Source organism: Chelmon rostratus, chromosome 21 (genome assembly GCF_017976325.1).
Source record: "Chelmon rostratus isolate fCheRos1 chromosome 21, fCheRos1.pri, whole genome shotgun sequence".
NCBI lineage: Eukaryota > Metazoa > Chordata > Actinopteri > Chaetodontiformes > Chaetodontidae > Chelmon > Chelmon rostratus.
In genome coordinates, this window is record NC_055678.1 from 141,759 (window position 1) to 157,150 (window position 15,392).

The 15,392-nt window shown below is 43.5% G+C and overlaps 1 protein-coding gene across 1 annotated transcript; it reads left to right on the top strand.

Annotated features, from left to right (window-relative positions):
* The first annotated feature begins 9,713 nt into the window (after positions 1 to 9,713).
* On the top strand, positions 9,714 to 14,817 carry sost (sclerostin). Its single transcript, XM_041962008.1, has 2 exons — positions 9,714 to 10,144; positions 12,669 to 14,817. The coding sequence occupies exons 1-2, from the start codon at positions 9,865 to 9,867 to the stop codon at positions 13,076 to 13,078; spliced, it is 690 nt and encodes a 229-aa protein (XP_041817942.1). The 5' UTR covers positions 9,714 to 9,864; the 3' UTR covers positions 13,079 to 14,817.
* Positions 14,818 to 15,392: the final 575 nt, after the last annotated feature.

Consider the following 15,392-nt stretch of genomic DNA (forward strand, 5'->3'; position numbering starts at 1 on the left):
TTAATACCTCTGCTTTTAATTAGGATTTATTAGATTAAATACAAAAGCGGCAGATTATCCTCACATGGTTATTTTGTTTTATTAATCTTGTAAAAAAAAAAAATCTAAGTTGTGGGTGATTCTCTGAAGAACCATCTCTGCACACGGAGAGCCGGTATGAGCTCTCACGGGCACGGCAGCTGAGCCTGTTCGTACTTTCATGCTTGATTAGCACACCTTGCAAAGTACTCTGGGAGATTTGGACAGTCAGGAAGAGTGTGCAGCTTTCACACTGAGGCAGCAGCAGAGTTTCATTCACCACTTTCATATTTCACAGCTGCTTCTGCTGAAATATTTTTCAGTCACTGCTTGGCCCCTGATAGTGCTATAAATGTATATTCTAACAAGCAAACATTACAGCATACCTGAATGATGACTTGAGCTCTTTATAAAGTGCAGTTAAAGGTTAAATCTGACTGTTTCACAGAGCTGTTATAGTTCAGCATTTTGACAAGTGCACAGTGAACTAAGATTGATACTGTCAGGAAGGGTGGGGAATTAGGGGAACTAAACAAACTTACAGGAACAGAGGCATACTAAAGACAAAAACTAGAAACACTTACATGGACGGTGGGAACACTGGGTAACATGGACAATACAAAAGACAAGAGGACAAACATCTGCACGAATGCAGCAAAAGCAAGAACAAAGAAAAACCAAGGAAACACTCGCATGAAACACGCACAGACATGAACAAAGATACAAAACATGCATGTGCACAGTCACCAAAACATAGTGAGGTCTTAAAAACAGGAGTTGTCCTATATCGCACATTACAAATAGCTTATAATATACAATGTATATGTATATGATACGTGTTTCTGGTTAGGAAGAGTTAATCTACAAATTCTATATTGAGTTTATGACAAAAAAAAAAACAGACAGCAGTCGTTTATCTGCCTGACCTCAGCAACAGTGTTAATTACCCTCTTTGCTTCCATATCTGCTACACAGGTTATATTTAGACATTTTACGGTGCTGCTGTTTGACAATATACAGCTTAGAATGAAGGGAAGGTGCAGTGAAGTATATAAGATGAGTTCACCTTGAGAGTCAGTCTTATAAACCTGCAAGTTTAACATAATGTCATTGTTGTTGTACACAGAAATCATGAGTTTGATTTATATAATTCATCCCACAAAGAAAACATGTGTTCTTGTGTTTGGTTGATGACCTCTTGTGTGCACTGATCTTTTCTGTAGAGGTATTTATATAAAACAGGATCCTGTAGAGGTTTTTAAACCAGAGGACTGTAGCTTTTTGGTTTACACCTCAGGTGCTGGTGTTTATATGTCCAGGTACAGTTTAGGCTAAAAAGAAGGTAAATGACACGTGTGTGTGTTTTGGAAATCCATCCATTCTCTTTCTTTTTTGCTTGCTTGCCACGAGTGAGATGAGAAGATTGATACTACTCTCATGTCTGTATGCTATATATGTAGCCAGAGCCAGCAGGTGATGAGCTTAGCTTAGCTTAGTGTAGCAGCTAGCTTGACTCTCTGTGAAGTTAAAAAATACACCAACCAACCTCGTAAAGCTCACTTACTGCAACGTGGTATCACATTAGTGAGCTTTAGAGCTTCAGAGGTGTGTTTATTAGCTTTGGACAAAGCCAGCAAGCAATTAGCTTAGCTTAGCTTAGTTTAGCATAAAAACAGAGTTAGCTGTCACCACCTGTTTTCAGTCTTAATGCTAAGCTAACCTAAATTCTTCCCTGCTTTAGCACTGTAGTTCACATACAGTCATAAGACCGGTATCAATCCTCTCACCTAACTCAGATCTTTCCCTTTAATTTGGCTGTATTATTTAACCTTTATTTGGTTTAAATATGCAAAAATATATTTTCTGGTTGGTCAAAAACTGGCCTTAACTGGTCCAGTTAATTGATCTAAAACCATCCTGTGCTACATGAGGGCTAAAGCACAGATATGACAAATACAGCACATGGATGCTTGTAATAAAAAAACAATGCACGCAGCTTCTTTGTGCGTGTTTGTGAGACAGCCGTCTACTTTGTGCGGTGAATCATTTGTTCGGTAATTTCTCTCACTACTAAGAATAGCGCCGGCGGCCGGCTGGCAGGCAGCACGCTGCTGGTGAGCGGTGTGCTGAGAGCCTCGGGGTGGTAAGCAAACAGCTTAGTGTGGTCTCTGAAGCCCAGCCAGACTCGTTCCCACAGTTTCTGGCTGAAAGGCTGTTTCGATGGGCGTACTTTCTATTTTGATGATTCTCTGAAGAGCCTGAAGACAAACAACAGAAAAGTCTGAATTACAACAGCCAGCCAGGGTTAACTCTCCTGTTCTCATGCGTGGAAACCACAAAAAAGATCTGAGTGTATCCCACTTTGGACTTAAAGGCTTATCATGTCTCTGCTTCAGCTTGGCCGGAGGAGTCGTCACCCCCCCCAGTGACTCCTGCTCCGCTGAAGAAAGCCATCCAGGCTGCCAGCAGACAAACAAATTGAGAATGAAAATACGAATCACAGGCAGCATCCTGAGCTTTAACCTCTTTTACAATCTTAAGTGTTTCCTCATTCTCTTCCTCTCATGTCCACATTTCTCAGAGCGAATCTGCTGCATGAAAACCAGGCAGCGTGTTTATTCTCGAGCATCACTGTTCATCTGGACAGTGATGAATTATTTTCATTATATGCCAGTGAGAGAACTGCGTGCTGAGTTAGCTCTGCTATTCTCTACAGAGGGATACACTCAGTGATACAAAGCAGAGCCGCTGTCAATAATGAATCCAGGGTCAATGCACAGCAATTGATCACCATCACAGCGCTCTTTGTAGTCAATGCCAATTTTTAGACTTTTCACACATGAAGCATGAGTGCAGTGAAAATGTGTGCACTTGTTTCTGATCAACAGCACCAACAAAGCAACAAACCTTTGACTGTAGCATCCTCTGCATGTCAAACTGACTCCATAAAGGGCCGTGTGGCTGCAGGTTTTCATTCCAACCAAGGAGCAGCACACCAGGCTGGAATCAATTAATCAGCTGATCTCAGTCTTCAGCTGATAACTAAGTGATCCCTTGATGTTGATTGGTTGGCCTGGTGTGCTCCTCCTTGGTTGGAACAAAAACCTGCAGCCACACGGCCCTTCATGGAACGAGTTTGACTTGCCTGCTCTATTGCATTTCAAATTACAGTCAGGGAGTTTTGTTAGGTTAGGAGAGAAAACTTATAGTGTTTAGATTAGACAGTGACTTGTGGAAAAAGCTGCTTGCATGATGGCAGCGGTTCATATTGTGTCATTTAGAAATGGAGCTAAATATATCCAGATGTGCAGCGGCTTGAATGAATCTACATTTCAAATGCACAAACATTGATAGGTGAGCTTCTGTGTCTGCTCTCCTTGACTTAGATTTGTCTTGTCACAAGTGATGCATTCTTGTATTTTTGAAGCCCAATTTGTGGGTAGGAATTTGTCCAATTTATTCTTAGAAACACAGAATATGACAGCTTTTCAGGAATTTTTCAAACCACACTGAAACACAAGGTCTTTATCACTGATCCACATCTGAAGAATACATGTCAACAGATTGTTTCGCAGTGTCTTTCAGACCACAGGGCACAAACATACAGCATGTGGCTCTGTCCTTGTTACACTTCATACAGATTTTGGTACACTCTGTATCATACCTAGATCTTGTAATGAATGTCACATGTAATTCATGAATCAACTTATTGTATTTTACAAGGCAAGCTTAAGCCTTTTTTTGCTTGACTGAGGTGGAAATGTTGGTGTATTGATCAAAGCAAAATGTGACAAAGTGCAGTGGAAACAAACTCAGCAGATAAATATGACATGCATGAGGTGATGATGACGTAAACATCTGCTGAAGAGTAAAAATAACATCAGAGTGAAGCCATCCTCAAATTAGTGGATGAAAGAATCAGAAAGGCCTCATTTCCATCATGTTCTGCACATTGTTTTCCATTGTTTCAGGTTTGGCATTGGAGTCATCTACTTAATTGCTCCCTCCTCTTCTTCAAAGGTTTAACAGCACCTGGCTGCAGAATTAGCGCCACCAACTGTTTGCTTGATGAACCAACTCCTCCTGATACTTTGCATCAAAGTAGTTGAAGGAAACATCCATTAACTTGCATTTTCTTTTGCTGATTTTGTGGGAATTCTGTTAAAATTTGATTTGTTATGGAAAACCAGCTATTTTGCCCAAAAAAGGAAATATTTTCAGCCCTGACACCAGGGTCCTAACCCATTTCAGTATAAATGCATAAAACAATCAATTTCTAATACTTTCTAATACCTTACTGACAAACTAGTGTAAAATTGGCGACGTTTTTGGTTTAAATTTGACCGAAAAGTCAGCCATACTAAATCTGACTGGACACTTAATGCCAGCTTTAATACCAATGCCTCAGCCCTGGTATGAAAAAAGGATTTTCTTTTTCAACTGAGTGGCTACAAAGACCAGAATGTTGTACGTGAGCATGGTGAGTTTTTAATACATGGCAGGGTCGAGGTTCACTCTCACATTTTAAAGCTCTTTCTGTAATATCTTCATGGATTGATGTGGGATGGACACATTATGAATAATTGATCTCGGACGGAGAGTTGAACATTGCAGAGTTTCAAACACGCAGCGCTGTAAAAAAACATCTCACCATCGGCCTGGAATCGTGTTGGGAAAAGAGAAACTCGGTTCAAACCTGTTTGATCATGTTGTTAACAAACAAACAAGCCGACAATGAATCACACGACCGAACAACAGGCACGAGGAGCTGGAATGGTTTGTTCATGGACTGAAAACTTTTCCATTAAAATGACACTCCGCCATCCTCCACAGTGCTGGAGAGCATCTGATTGTTATCTGGGCCTCATCGTACTGTTATCAAGATAAAACACTGTGCTGGGGTCCAAGGGCTCTTTAAAGAAACCCAGAGAGGTCTAAATTGAGACTGTGACTGACATCGGTCGCAATGAGAAGGCTGTAATCAGAGCTGGCTCCGCGTCGACGGCGGGACAAAAAAAACTGCGGCACATCTCAGAGCTGTAGACTGACGCATACAGAGGCCGTCTGCTCTCACTTTAAGTCCTCTAATCATGTTCCACTAATGTTACGACACCATCAATACCTGTGAACATGAACAACCTCCTCAAAGATTCAGACACTGGGGGTCCAGCTTCCATTCATTCTGACAGTTTAAGAGACTTAAAGCTGCACAATCAATGTTTTTACATCAGCAACGACAAACATTTCACAGAATTTCACACTCCGATTCATCCATTTCACCACACATAAACCAGGAAGAGTTGCTGCTGCTGAGTTGGTGAAAGTGTGGGGGCCTGCACGTTATGGTTTAATGTGAACCAACCAGCCTACAGATTTCTACCCACACGTTTTCTGCTCTGAAGGAAGGTCTTCCACCACTGGAGGACCACCGGAGCCTGTTGAAGAGCCGTAAGCAGCTCGCCCTCTTCAGCATGCCGCCGCTTACTTCTCCATCTTCTCTGGGTGCCATCACTGCCTCCACATGTCAAAGACCATCCTCGAACTCCATAAACGGATCTCCACCTTGTACCGGCTCAAAGCAGACGCGGTAGTCACTCTGGGAGCAACTCAGGGCGCCGCTGGAGGGGAACCGGAGCTCGACTCCACAATCCCAATCACCCAACATCCAGACCAGGACTGCCGGCTTCTCCAGGGAGCCAAGCCTAAGTGGCCGATCAGTTCCACTCCGGCGGAAATGCCGTGGTCCAAAGTCCAGAGGAATAAACGGAGCAAAAAGTCGGCATCTAAACCCTCCGTCTTTCCCAGGTGCCACCGTTACGGACATAAGGAGGAAAATTCCAGACATCAGGAGATCTTATCCAGAGGCTGACAGAATCATCGTCCACGCAGGTACGAATGATATCTCCAAACTGCTAAAGCAGGATTTTATTCACCTTTTCAATACAAACAGTTTCAGTCAGGTGTTTTTATCTCCGGCCCCCACCCCACCTGTGGCCGAGGAATTGGCAGTCTCAGCCTGAACACCTGGCTTTCCACTGCCTGAAGATCCCAGAATATGGGCTTCATAGACAACTTTGATGCCTTCTGGGAGAGGAGGCACCTTTTCGGGGCACCTGAACAGATCTGGCAGCCGTCTGTCAATTTGATAAACGGCATCCAGCACGCACATCGTCCACCTCTCCCCGCTGCAAGCCCACACCTGCTGACAAGCCCGTCAGTGATTGATGTCCCCCAGGTCCAAGTCACTGTTACTTTAGTTCCACTTTTAAAAGTGAGAGCTGCATTACAGGACTGGGACCCTCAGACTTCAACAACCCATCTATCCCTGTCATTATTACACAGAGAACACATGAAACACCACAACAAAGAAATATCCTCTAACCTCAATAACTGGAACTTTATAAACATCCACGACCCCCCTGCTGTTCCTCCCCAAACACGGCAGAGGTCACTGAAAATGGCTCTTTTAAATGCGACCTTTCCTGTAAATGACCTGATTTCAGAGAAAAATCTTGATTGTATGTTTTTAACAGAAACTCGGCTGGACAGTGACGGACCTGCAGCCCTCACTGAAGCCTCACCCCCCAGTTATGACTTTTCATATTCTATTAGAAATGGTAGAAGAGGAGGGGGGGCAGCCACAATCCTTTTAGCAGCACATGGTTTTAAAAACATTTTATTTTTTGAATACATGTCTTTTGAATATCACTCTTTTCTTTTTAGCAGCCCCCCCCCCCCCCCCCCCCCACACACACACACACACACACACACACTATGTTTGACAATCTGCAGACCACCCAAACCTCTTTTATCCCAGAACTCTCAGAACTCTCGATTATACAAGCTAAACATAACAGGATTATTGTTTGAGGTGATTTTAATACACATGTGGGCAATAAATCCGACTCTTTTAATCTGGATTTTTAAACCTTTCATGTGAAGATCTTGCAGTCCACTTCAGAAGCAAAACAGATAATCTTTCACATCGTCAGTCCAGCATTTTAATTTTTCATCGCTTCACTTTTAAATGAGGAAACACTGGAGAGGTCTGTCCTGGTGGACGCTGAAATGCTTGAGAAAGTTGTCTCCCAGTTAAGTTCAGTGACTTTTAAAATCCTTTTATTGTTTTATTGGTGCTTTTATATTTGAGTGCAGCGTTTGACACAGTAGATCATACCATTCTTTAATTAGACTCCGTAATTTAATTAGCATCTCTGGTACTGTTTTTAACTGGGTCAAATCATCTCTCACAGACAGGAAATTCTATGTCAGCATCAGTGAACACACATCTAGATTTATCAAATGAAATGCGGTGTTCCCCAGGGGTCAATTTTAGGTCCAACCCTTTTTAACCTTTACATGCTACTACTTGGAAATGTCATCAGGAGGCATCAACTTTCACAGCTATGCAGATGACACATAACTTTACATCGCCGTGTCTCCTGATGACAGAGGACCACTTGATGTCCTTTTTAACTGTATTTCAGACATTAAATCCTGGATGGCAGAGAACTTTCTACAGCTCAACCAGGACAAAACTCAGGTTTTGGTACAGGAGACCAGAGACATAAACTGGCTAGCAAACTACAAGCCGTCTCTTTTAGCCCATGTCAACAAGTTAAAAATCTTGGTGCAACATTTGACACAGAATTGAATTTTCAGGCTCATAAAAAGGACGTCACAAGAAAGGCATTTTATCATTTAAAGAACATTGCAAAAGTCCGCCAGTTTCTCTCTTAAGCTACATTTTTAATTTAATCCATTTTCGGTATTTTATTTTATTCTATTTCCTCTCCTCCTCTTTCATCGCTCGTTTCTAGCAGCAGCAGGCAGCTGTCTTCAGCAAAACAAATCTGATAAATGTGTTGTATGCTACCTTCCCAGCACCAAACTACAGACAGAGAAAGTTAGCTACTAGCTAGTGAACATAGTGAACATTTAGCAGCTAAAAGCCACAACACAAAAATCATGTCTCCAAATAAATGCTAATGTTGCTCCAATTCTTCCGAATGTGCAGGCAACTATGTGCTAATGTTAGCCATAACAACTTCTTAGGCTTCTGTTAGCTTGTCTTGCTGCCCCAAAGTGGCCAAAAACAAATCAAGTAAGAGTATGGATTCCAGACATTATACTGTACCCGACAACATGACTGCACAACAGCTCCAGGGTGACATCATTTCTTCAGAATAAGCAAGAACATACTGTTCATTCATACATTGTGAATGCGAGTATTGTTGTAGTAAGACTACAAAAAGGGAAATTAAACCAAAAGAATGAGACGTTCACTTGTGATAAAAGGCTGTGTTGCCTCTGCTCCTTCAGAAGACCACAATGATTTATTTAAGCTTCATCTTACAATATCATTATTTTGATTTAATGCCATGCCCGTTTATGTCCACCATTTTGAACCGCGATGGACGACCAGTTGGCCACAGCTGCACAAACCCTGATTTAGGCTTGTGTTACAGTAGATGGACCATAAGGACTACACGTATGATTATGGAAGCTACTCTGTGCCTCAAATGAGCGGGTACAAGATGTCTCAGAGCAGTAATAACGGCTGAGATATACAGGCTTTCCCCCAATTTTATTCATCTTTCATGCTATTGCTCTGTCTGTACATACCTGTCCCCACTAAAAGTGCTGGACAAAAAAAAAGACCCGTGATGAACCCAAATTCTCTCTTTTTCCCTCCGCAACTTGTTTGTTCTCCCTCAAGAGGGCAGTGTTTGAATGAAGGAGCCTCCATCTGTCAGCACTCATCAAATCACAAGGATATGAGGGGATGCCAAGAACTAGGAGCAGAGCGTACATGTAGTCCTCAGTCCATTTTATTTTATTCAAACCAGATACAAAAGTATAGAAAACTGGATTCCCATGTAAAACATCCGACTAATTCAAATCATGTACACGACACACGGTGCTGAAATGTATCTTACTGCAAGAGGAGGTAAGAGTTGATGTAGTTCAGCAGATTTCTCTAAACATTGGTTTGAATGTCTCTACTGTAAGCTATGCTAATGGATCATTAGTGCGAGAACTGAAGGATTAAGTTGTGTGCAGCCTTGTGTCAAGCAGGCAGGGTATAAAGCCTGTTTGGAGGAGTGTTGCAGGAGGTGCATGTTGCAGCAGCTTCATTTCTGCACATGGAGATGTGGTCCAAAATAAACCACCTTAAAAACGCTGAAATGCTTCTGAGACACTAATGATGAGGAGGTCGTTAAAGGGGGAGAAGATTTGAGTCAACAACAACAACACAGTAAGATGTGTAGGTCAGCTGCTACACTCCAACATTTAACCTGCTCCTCCATGATCTTCACCTCTCCTCCTCTCACCTCCCTTTCTCCTCTGTCTCCTCCTCAGTCATCCTCTACATTTGTTCCTCCTCTCACCTCCTTCTTCTCCTCTCCCATCTCTCACCTTTCACCTCTGTCTTATCACTTCTCCTCTCCCCTCACGTCTCTTATCATCTCTATTTTCTTCTCCTCTCCAGTTCTCCTCACATCTCTCCTCCTCTCCTCACCTCTCTCCTCCTCACTTATCCAAACCTCCCCCGCTGCAGTTTCTCAATGAATCTCTCTCCCAGGTTCAACCCCTCCCACTCTGTGTAAGCTCTTAATTGTCAGACTTGACGGAAACTTGCGTCGGCTTAAATACCGCGTGCGTCGCATCGAGGCTGGAACTGACCGACTCGTTGAAGCGGGCATCTCTCTCTCTCTCCCTCTCTCTCTCTCTCTCTCTCTCTCTGTCTCTCTCTCCCCCTCTCTCCCCCTCTCTCTCGTGTGTGAGAGTGTGTATTTCTTTCCTCTCCTCGTTCGTTTTGCCTTATTTCTGCCGCCGACAAGCATGCAGGTGTCTGTGGCGCTCCTCGTCTCCAGCTCGGCGCTCCTGCTGCTCCAGGGATGCTGCACCGGCGTGAAAGGATGGAAGGGACTAAAAAACGATGCCACGGAGATTTTACCGGAGTACAGAGAAAATACTGGGACACCTCAGGAGGCAGTAATACAGGCGACCAACGGCAGCCATGGCAACAACAACAACAGCAACAACAACAACAACAACAACAACAACACCATGAATAACAGGGCGAAAAACGGCGGAAGAGCAGCGAACACAGCCTCCTACAGTGAGTATCCTTTTACCTTCATTCACTGATCAATCAAAATCAATTAAAGTGGCTTGTTTGAGGTGAAAGCCCGACGGTTAATTCTGTGCAACATTTAAATAATTGTCCTGATATTAAATGTCTGATACGTAAAAGCGACAAACTAACATGTAGAATGAAATAACACATTTAAAGCGATGCATTTAGAGGTCAAACCGTGTTTTAGTGGGACCTCATGTAAACGACCACATGAGTATGAAAATATGTCGTTTAGATATAAATAACTACCTACAATTTATACACATCTAGACAAACGACTTTATACTCAAGTTTAAGATCTTTATTTTAAAAGAAATATATCTTCGTTTTTAAGATCGAATGAGTGATTTCAGGATTTGTGGGAATTTGTGCAGCAAACTCTCCTGGTGACCCCAAAATCTTTTATTTAATGCCTCAAAAATGTTGAATAGATTTGACAAGTTTTATTAAATTTAGTGTCTTTGGTTTTGTTCTTAAATTAAAAAATTAAATCTTAAATTAGACAAATGAATCTAGGCTGACCAAATTTGTGGATCCGGCTCATGAAAATGCAGAAAAACAACCTGCCGTTTCATTTTCACACCGAGTCGCTGACGAAGAGCAGCTCTGCTGTGTGGGAAGTGTGTGTTCTTGCCTAATTCACGCCAGAGTTGTGGGTGATGTGATTCTTGTGGTTTCTTCCTCGACTCAGATTGAAGTGGAGCATTCAGAGAGACATCAGGGCTTTTTCACTTTGTCGTCCAGGTTATTTCCTTCTCTCTTTAAACTATTAGTCAAGCTCTAGTTATGCCATAACTATTTAATTGCAACAACATGTCTCCAAGTGGAAGGAGCCCACAGTTTGTTCTGCAGGGGATGTGTCTTTTTTGGGGGGGGTTGGAAATTGCTTTTTAAATGCAACACTGCCTTTGAGAATGATTCCCACCTGTGGCCGTTAAAGGTTGTATGTTCTGATTGAGCAGTGCATGTAAGAGTCTCGCTCGTGCTCTCAAGGATTCACGTTGGGTGGTGCAGTATTCCCACAGTTTAATGATCATTTAATCACGGGCGCTCAAATTGCAGATCAGAAGAGAAGAGGACTGATTAGATTAGAAGAGAAACAGCTGACGGAGGGAATTAGCAAGTCAAGATCTGTTAGTGTGACTGATTTTTGTCTGTGGATGGGGGGGAAATCTACACACATACGGCAAGATCGTGCTTTTTTACTCTTTATTAGTCTCACCAAAAGTGGTGAAAAAAACGAAACCACTTGTTTTCATATGGATAAAGCCACATATGTGTTGAGTTTCACACAGGGAGGCAGAAATCTCCTGGATTATTTTCTTCATCTCTCAGCCCTCGTCCTGGGGGGTTACAGCAGAGGCTTTGACCACTGCCTGGCCTCCGTCCAGTCCTCTCCCAAGACTTGTCTCTCACCACCAGGGAGACGAGCAGCTCACGCAACTGTACAGTAGTCCAGTGTGTGATCCTTTTTTTCAGGCCACCATCATTAGTAATGGTTTTTCAGGCCGACAGTAGAGAGGAGAACAGGAAATACATGGAAGAGAAGAGAGAGGCTGGGTTCAAATAAACACTCATCATTGAACAAGACAAGATGACTTTTTGGGTGGTAATTGGTGCAAACCGCTGCCCAGTGCGTGCTGCAGACACTGTACACTACTGAGGTCCCTGCAGCCGCAGAATAACACTAGATCAGGTTCTCATGGGGAGGGAAAAAAAGGAAGTCACCTCACATAAATCCTTTGTTCAGCCCTTTTTGCAAAGAAAGCCACAGAGGAAAACAGATCCCTCTCTGAGTGTATAATTTCTTAACCCACAGTTCCTTCGCCCCCCCCTTTTTTTACACACAGCTTGTAAAAAACACGGGACAATAACTCATCCGTGTGGCTGTTAAAAAGCTGTGGCTGAAACATCGGATTACAGCCTGAACGCGTTGTCTCGAATCAGTCTGGCAGACGTCCAGTTTGTGCACAATCCTGTGTACAGTTGCAGTGCTGCCTTAAAATAACCAGACAGCTATTTACTCCTCCATCACCAAATACATTTCCTGAGGGCCGCTGCTGCATGCCAGCTCCGTCTTCCAGCCCGAGCCTCCATTAGGTTTGATTGAGCTGTTTAATGGCCCTCTGGTCTGGATTTGCTATCAGCTGATTGCTGCCAGATGGATTTCTTTATCAAGCCCCATGGTCAGCTAATGATCAGACCATGAATCAAGTCAGAAACTCTGATCTGATCTCAGTGGCTTAAATATTTACTTTAATGTACAAATTGTTGTGCTAAGTTGAATATAATGCTGCTGCCTGCTCAGTTTTTATCTGTCTTGTGTTTTTTAGTTTGAGTTTAAGATGACACAAATCAGAGAAATTAGCACGTGCCGGAATTAGACGCAGCTGCAGCACTGAAGCCGTTAACCTGCAGAATGTCCATTTCAGTGTGCAGCACTTCAAGGCGCATGTGTTGGTCTGAAGCCACGAGTGTAACTGTGATCTCCTGCTCTTCATCCCAGGTGCCTCAGAGCTGAGCTGCAGGGAGCTGCGTTCCACCCGTTACATCACGGACGGATCTTGCCGCAGTACCAAACCCGTCAAGGAGCTGCTGTGCTCAGGCCAGTGCATGCCCGCGCACCTCATGCCCAATTCCATCGCCCGCGGCAAGTGGTGGAGGAGTAACGCTTCGGACTACCGCTGCATCCCCGCCCACTCCCGGACAAGGAGGGTCCAGCTGCAGTGTCCCAACGGCAACACTCGGACTTACAAAATCCGCGTGGTCACCTCCTGCAAATGCAAACGCTTCAGGCCCCACCACAACCAATCAGAGGCCAAGGAGGTCCCGAAGCGGCAACGCAACAATAAGCACAGTCGTTTGTCTCAAGACCGGAGCAAGAACAACACGCCGCTGACTGGCAACTCGTACTGATGCTCCTCTTCGGCATCCAGGGACAGACACCAAAGCACACTCATACACGGGCACACGTTACACAACACACCAACCAACTTATCTCCTTCCAGTTGGGAGGAGATACAAAAAGAAATTTCAAAGAGAGCGAATTATAAGCTAATTGCTGGGCTGGTTTTTAAGTCATCAGTCTTTGTTTTTCAGCCACGTGTCAGCATATTTGTGAACTTTGCTTATTTGCATAAGAGAGCGAGTCAGTGCTAGGGCTTGCCAAACCTGTGACTGGTCAGGAACGTGGGTATGCCTGCACTCGCACAGATTTCATTTAAGCATAATGAGAAGTCCTCCCCGAGGCTTCAGGCCCATCTGTACAAACATCCGGCGGAAGCAGAGCTGCAATGCACCACAGCCCTGTTTGAAGCTGAAAAGGTGTACCTTCGCTCCAAGGTGGTTGTAATCTGTCTCCTTTTGGCTTTGTGTGGAGGAGATGGTGGCAGCTCTGGGGGCTCTGGGATGTCGACAGGATTTCGAGAGGCCCCGGCCTGTTCGGCGGTCTCACTCGCCACGACAGCCCGTCAGCGGGCCTGTCTATTACAGTACCGCCTTTCCCACGAGCAGATAGAGAGAGTCAGAAGAGGCAGAGAAAAGAAAATGAGGGGAGAAAGCAGTTTTGTCAGGACTGACACCACAGGGGCACTGGGCTGTCCGGTGACTCCTCTTAATTACTAAATGAGCCCATTCCTGTGTTATTTGAGTCATAAAAAGCCATTTCCTCTAGACGTAGCCAGTTCCTGTTTGCTGGAATCACACACAGGAAAGTGCACATGTGTGTACGAGGCATCAGAAAGTTGTGCGTGGTTGTGTTGTTACCTTGGGGCAGAGCATTCTCCAGCACGCCCACACCGGAAAGCTTTTGTAAGCAGCGTTCAAACATCCACAGCCAAAATCTGCCTGTTGTGCTAGCCTGCAGGATTCAAGACACCCCCACTCCCATTCACTCTCTGCTCCCATTCTGTAAATAGCTCGAACAGGAAAGATGGGAATAAAAACAACATGATGCAAACAATAATTCAGTTTTTATCATTATATTGACTGAGAGGATCCGGCAGGAAGAGGAAGTGGCGATACCCAGACTCCACCAAGAATATTCTCAATGTTTCCACATATTGTCAGCACCCCGTTGTTTTTCTGCTCACATCGCTTCCTGGTTTTGGTTGTCTAAACTCTACTGACAATGCTCGCTTCTTTTTCTCAACTGTATGTTTGAAATAGCAACTGGAGGGGGGGTTTGTCCTGTAAACTGAGAGCTGTGACTGTTCATATCATACCTGTGTGGTCTTCTGCAGTGGTGCCCCCACCTGACCGGGGGGTAAAGTGAAGCAGGGGGGGAGGGCTGTTTCCTACAGACACAAAGAAGGACATAAAGAATGAACTGCATATTTATTTTTTATTTCCCCATTTAAATTATTTATGCGACCTTTTGTAGTAAATGATATCCATTATTGTCATATAGTACGATAGAGACTTTGGAAATGAAATATTGTACAGTACATGAATAAAGTAAAGGCAGATATATTTCAAAGAGCTGGCTTATTTCTTATTATTCTCATTTGAATGTGTTGCTGGTGACACTTTAACCCCCCAAGTAGAATTTATAAGCAATATAAAAACTGGCTTGTTACACACTATATTATAGTTGTAAGCAGATATAAGAGTTTGTTCATGCATAACCAGCTCTAATGGACCTCCTGAGTGGAGTAAGCTGTTGTACATTAATAATGACCTTATATCTGCTTACTTTATAGTGTGTTATAAACCATCTATTAAATGTTTGTGTAGTGCTACTAAAGGCTAAATATGGAGACGATAATAAAGTGTTGCCTTTTCTTTTACAAGCATTCTTGGGAAATCTCTGAATTTAGATTTCTGTCTGATGTCTGCACTGCTTCACAAAAGAAGAAGAGGAATCTTTACTCCTGAGATCTGTGCTCAGTCACAGCACCAACATTTCTTTGTTTATGAGGCTGGATATGAGCCGCAGCCATCATTCAACCATTCTGCTCTGCATCTCCTCCCTCGAGGCTTCAGCTTGATACACTGCAAGTCTGAGAGTTCAAAACGCATCCATCTTTTTTCATTTGAGAGCTCTGTAGATGCTCATTATACCTGGAGCACACAGCGTTCCCAGAGATCAGCAAAGCACTGGACTCTTACGCAATCCAGGCACAGAAAATAGTTCCCAACTAAATGAGGTGTTAATGCTAACATTCATCTGCAAATGTAATTTTTAATTACCGGGACAAGAGCTGCCTTAGAGGGCCAAATAAGCTTAGCG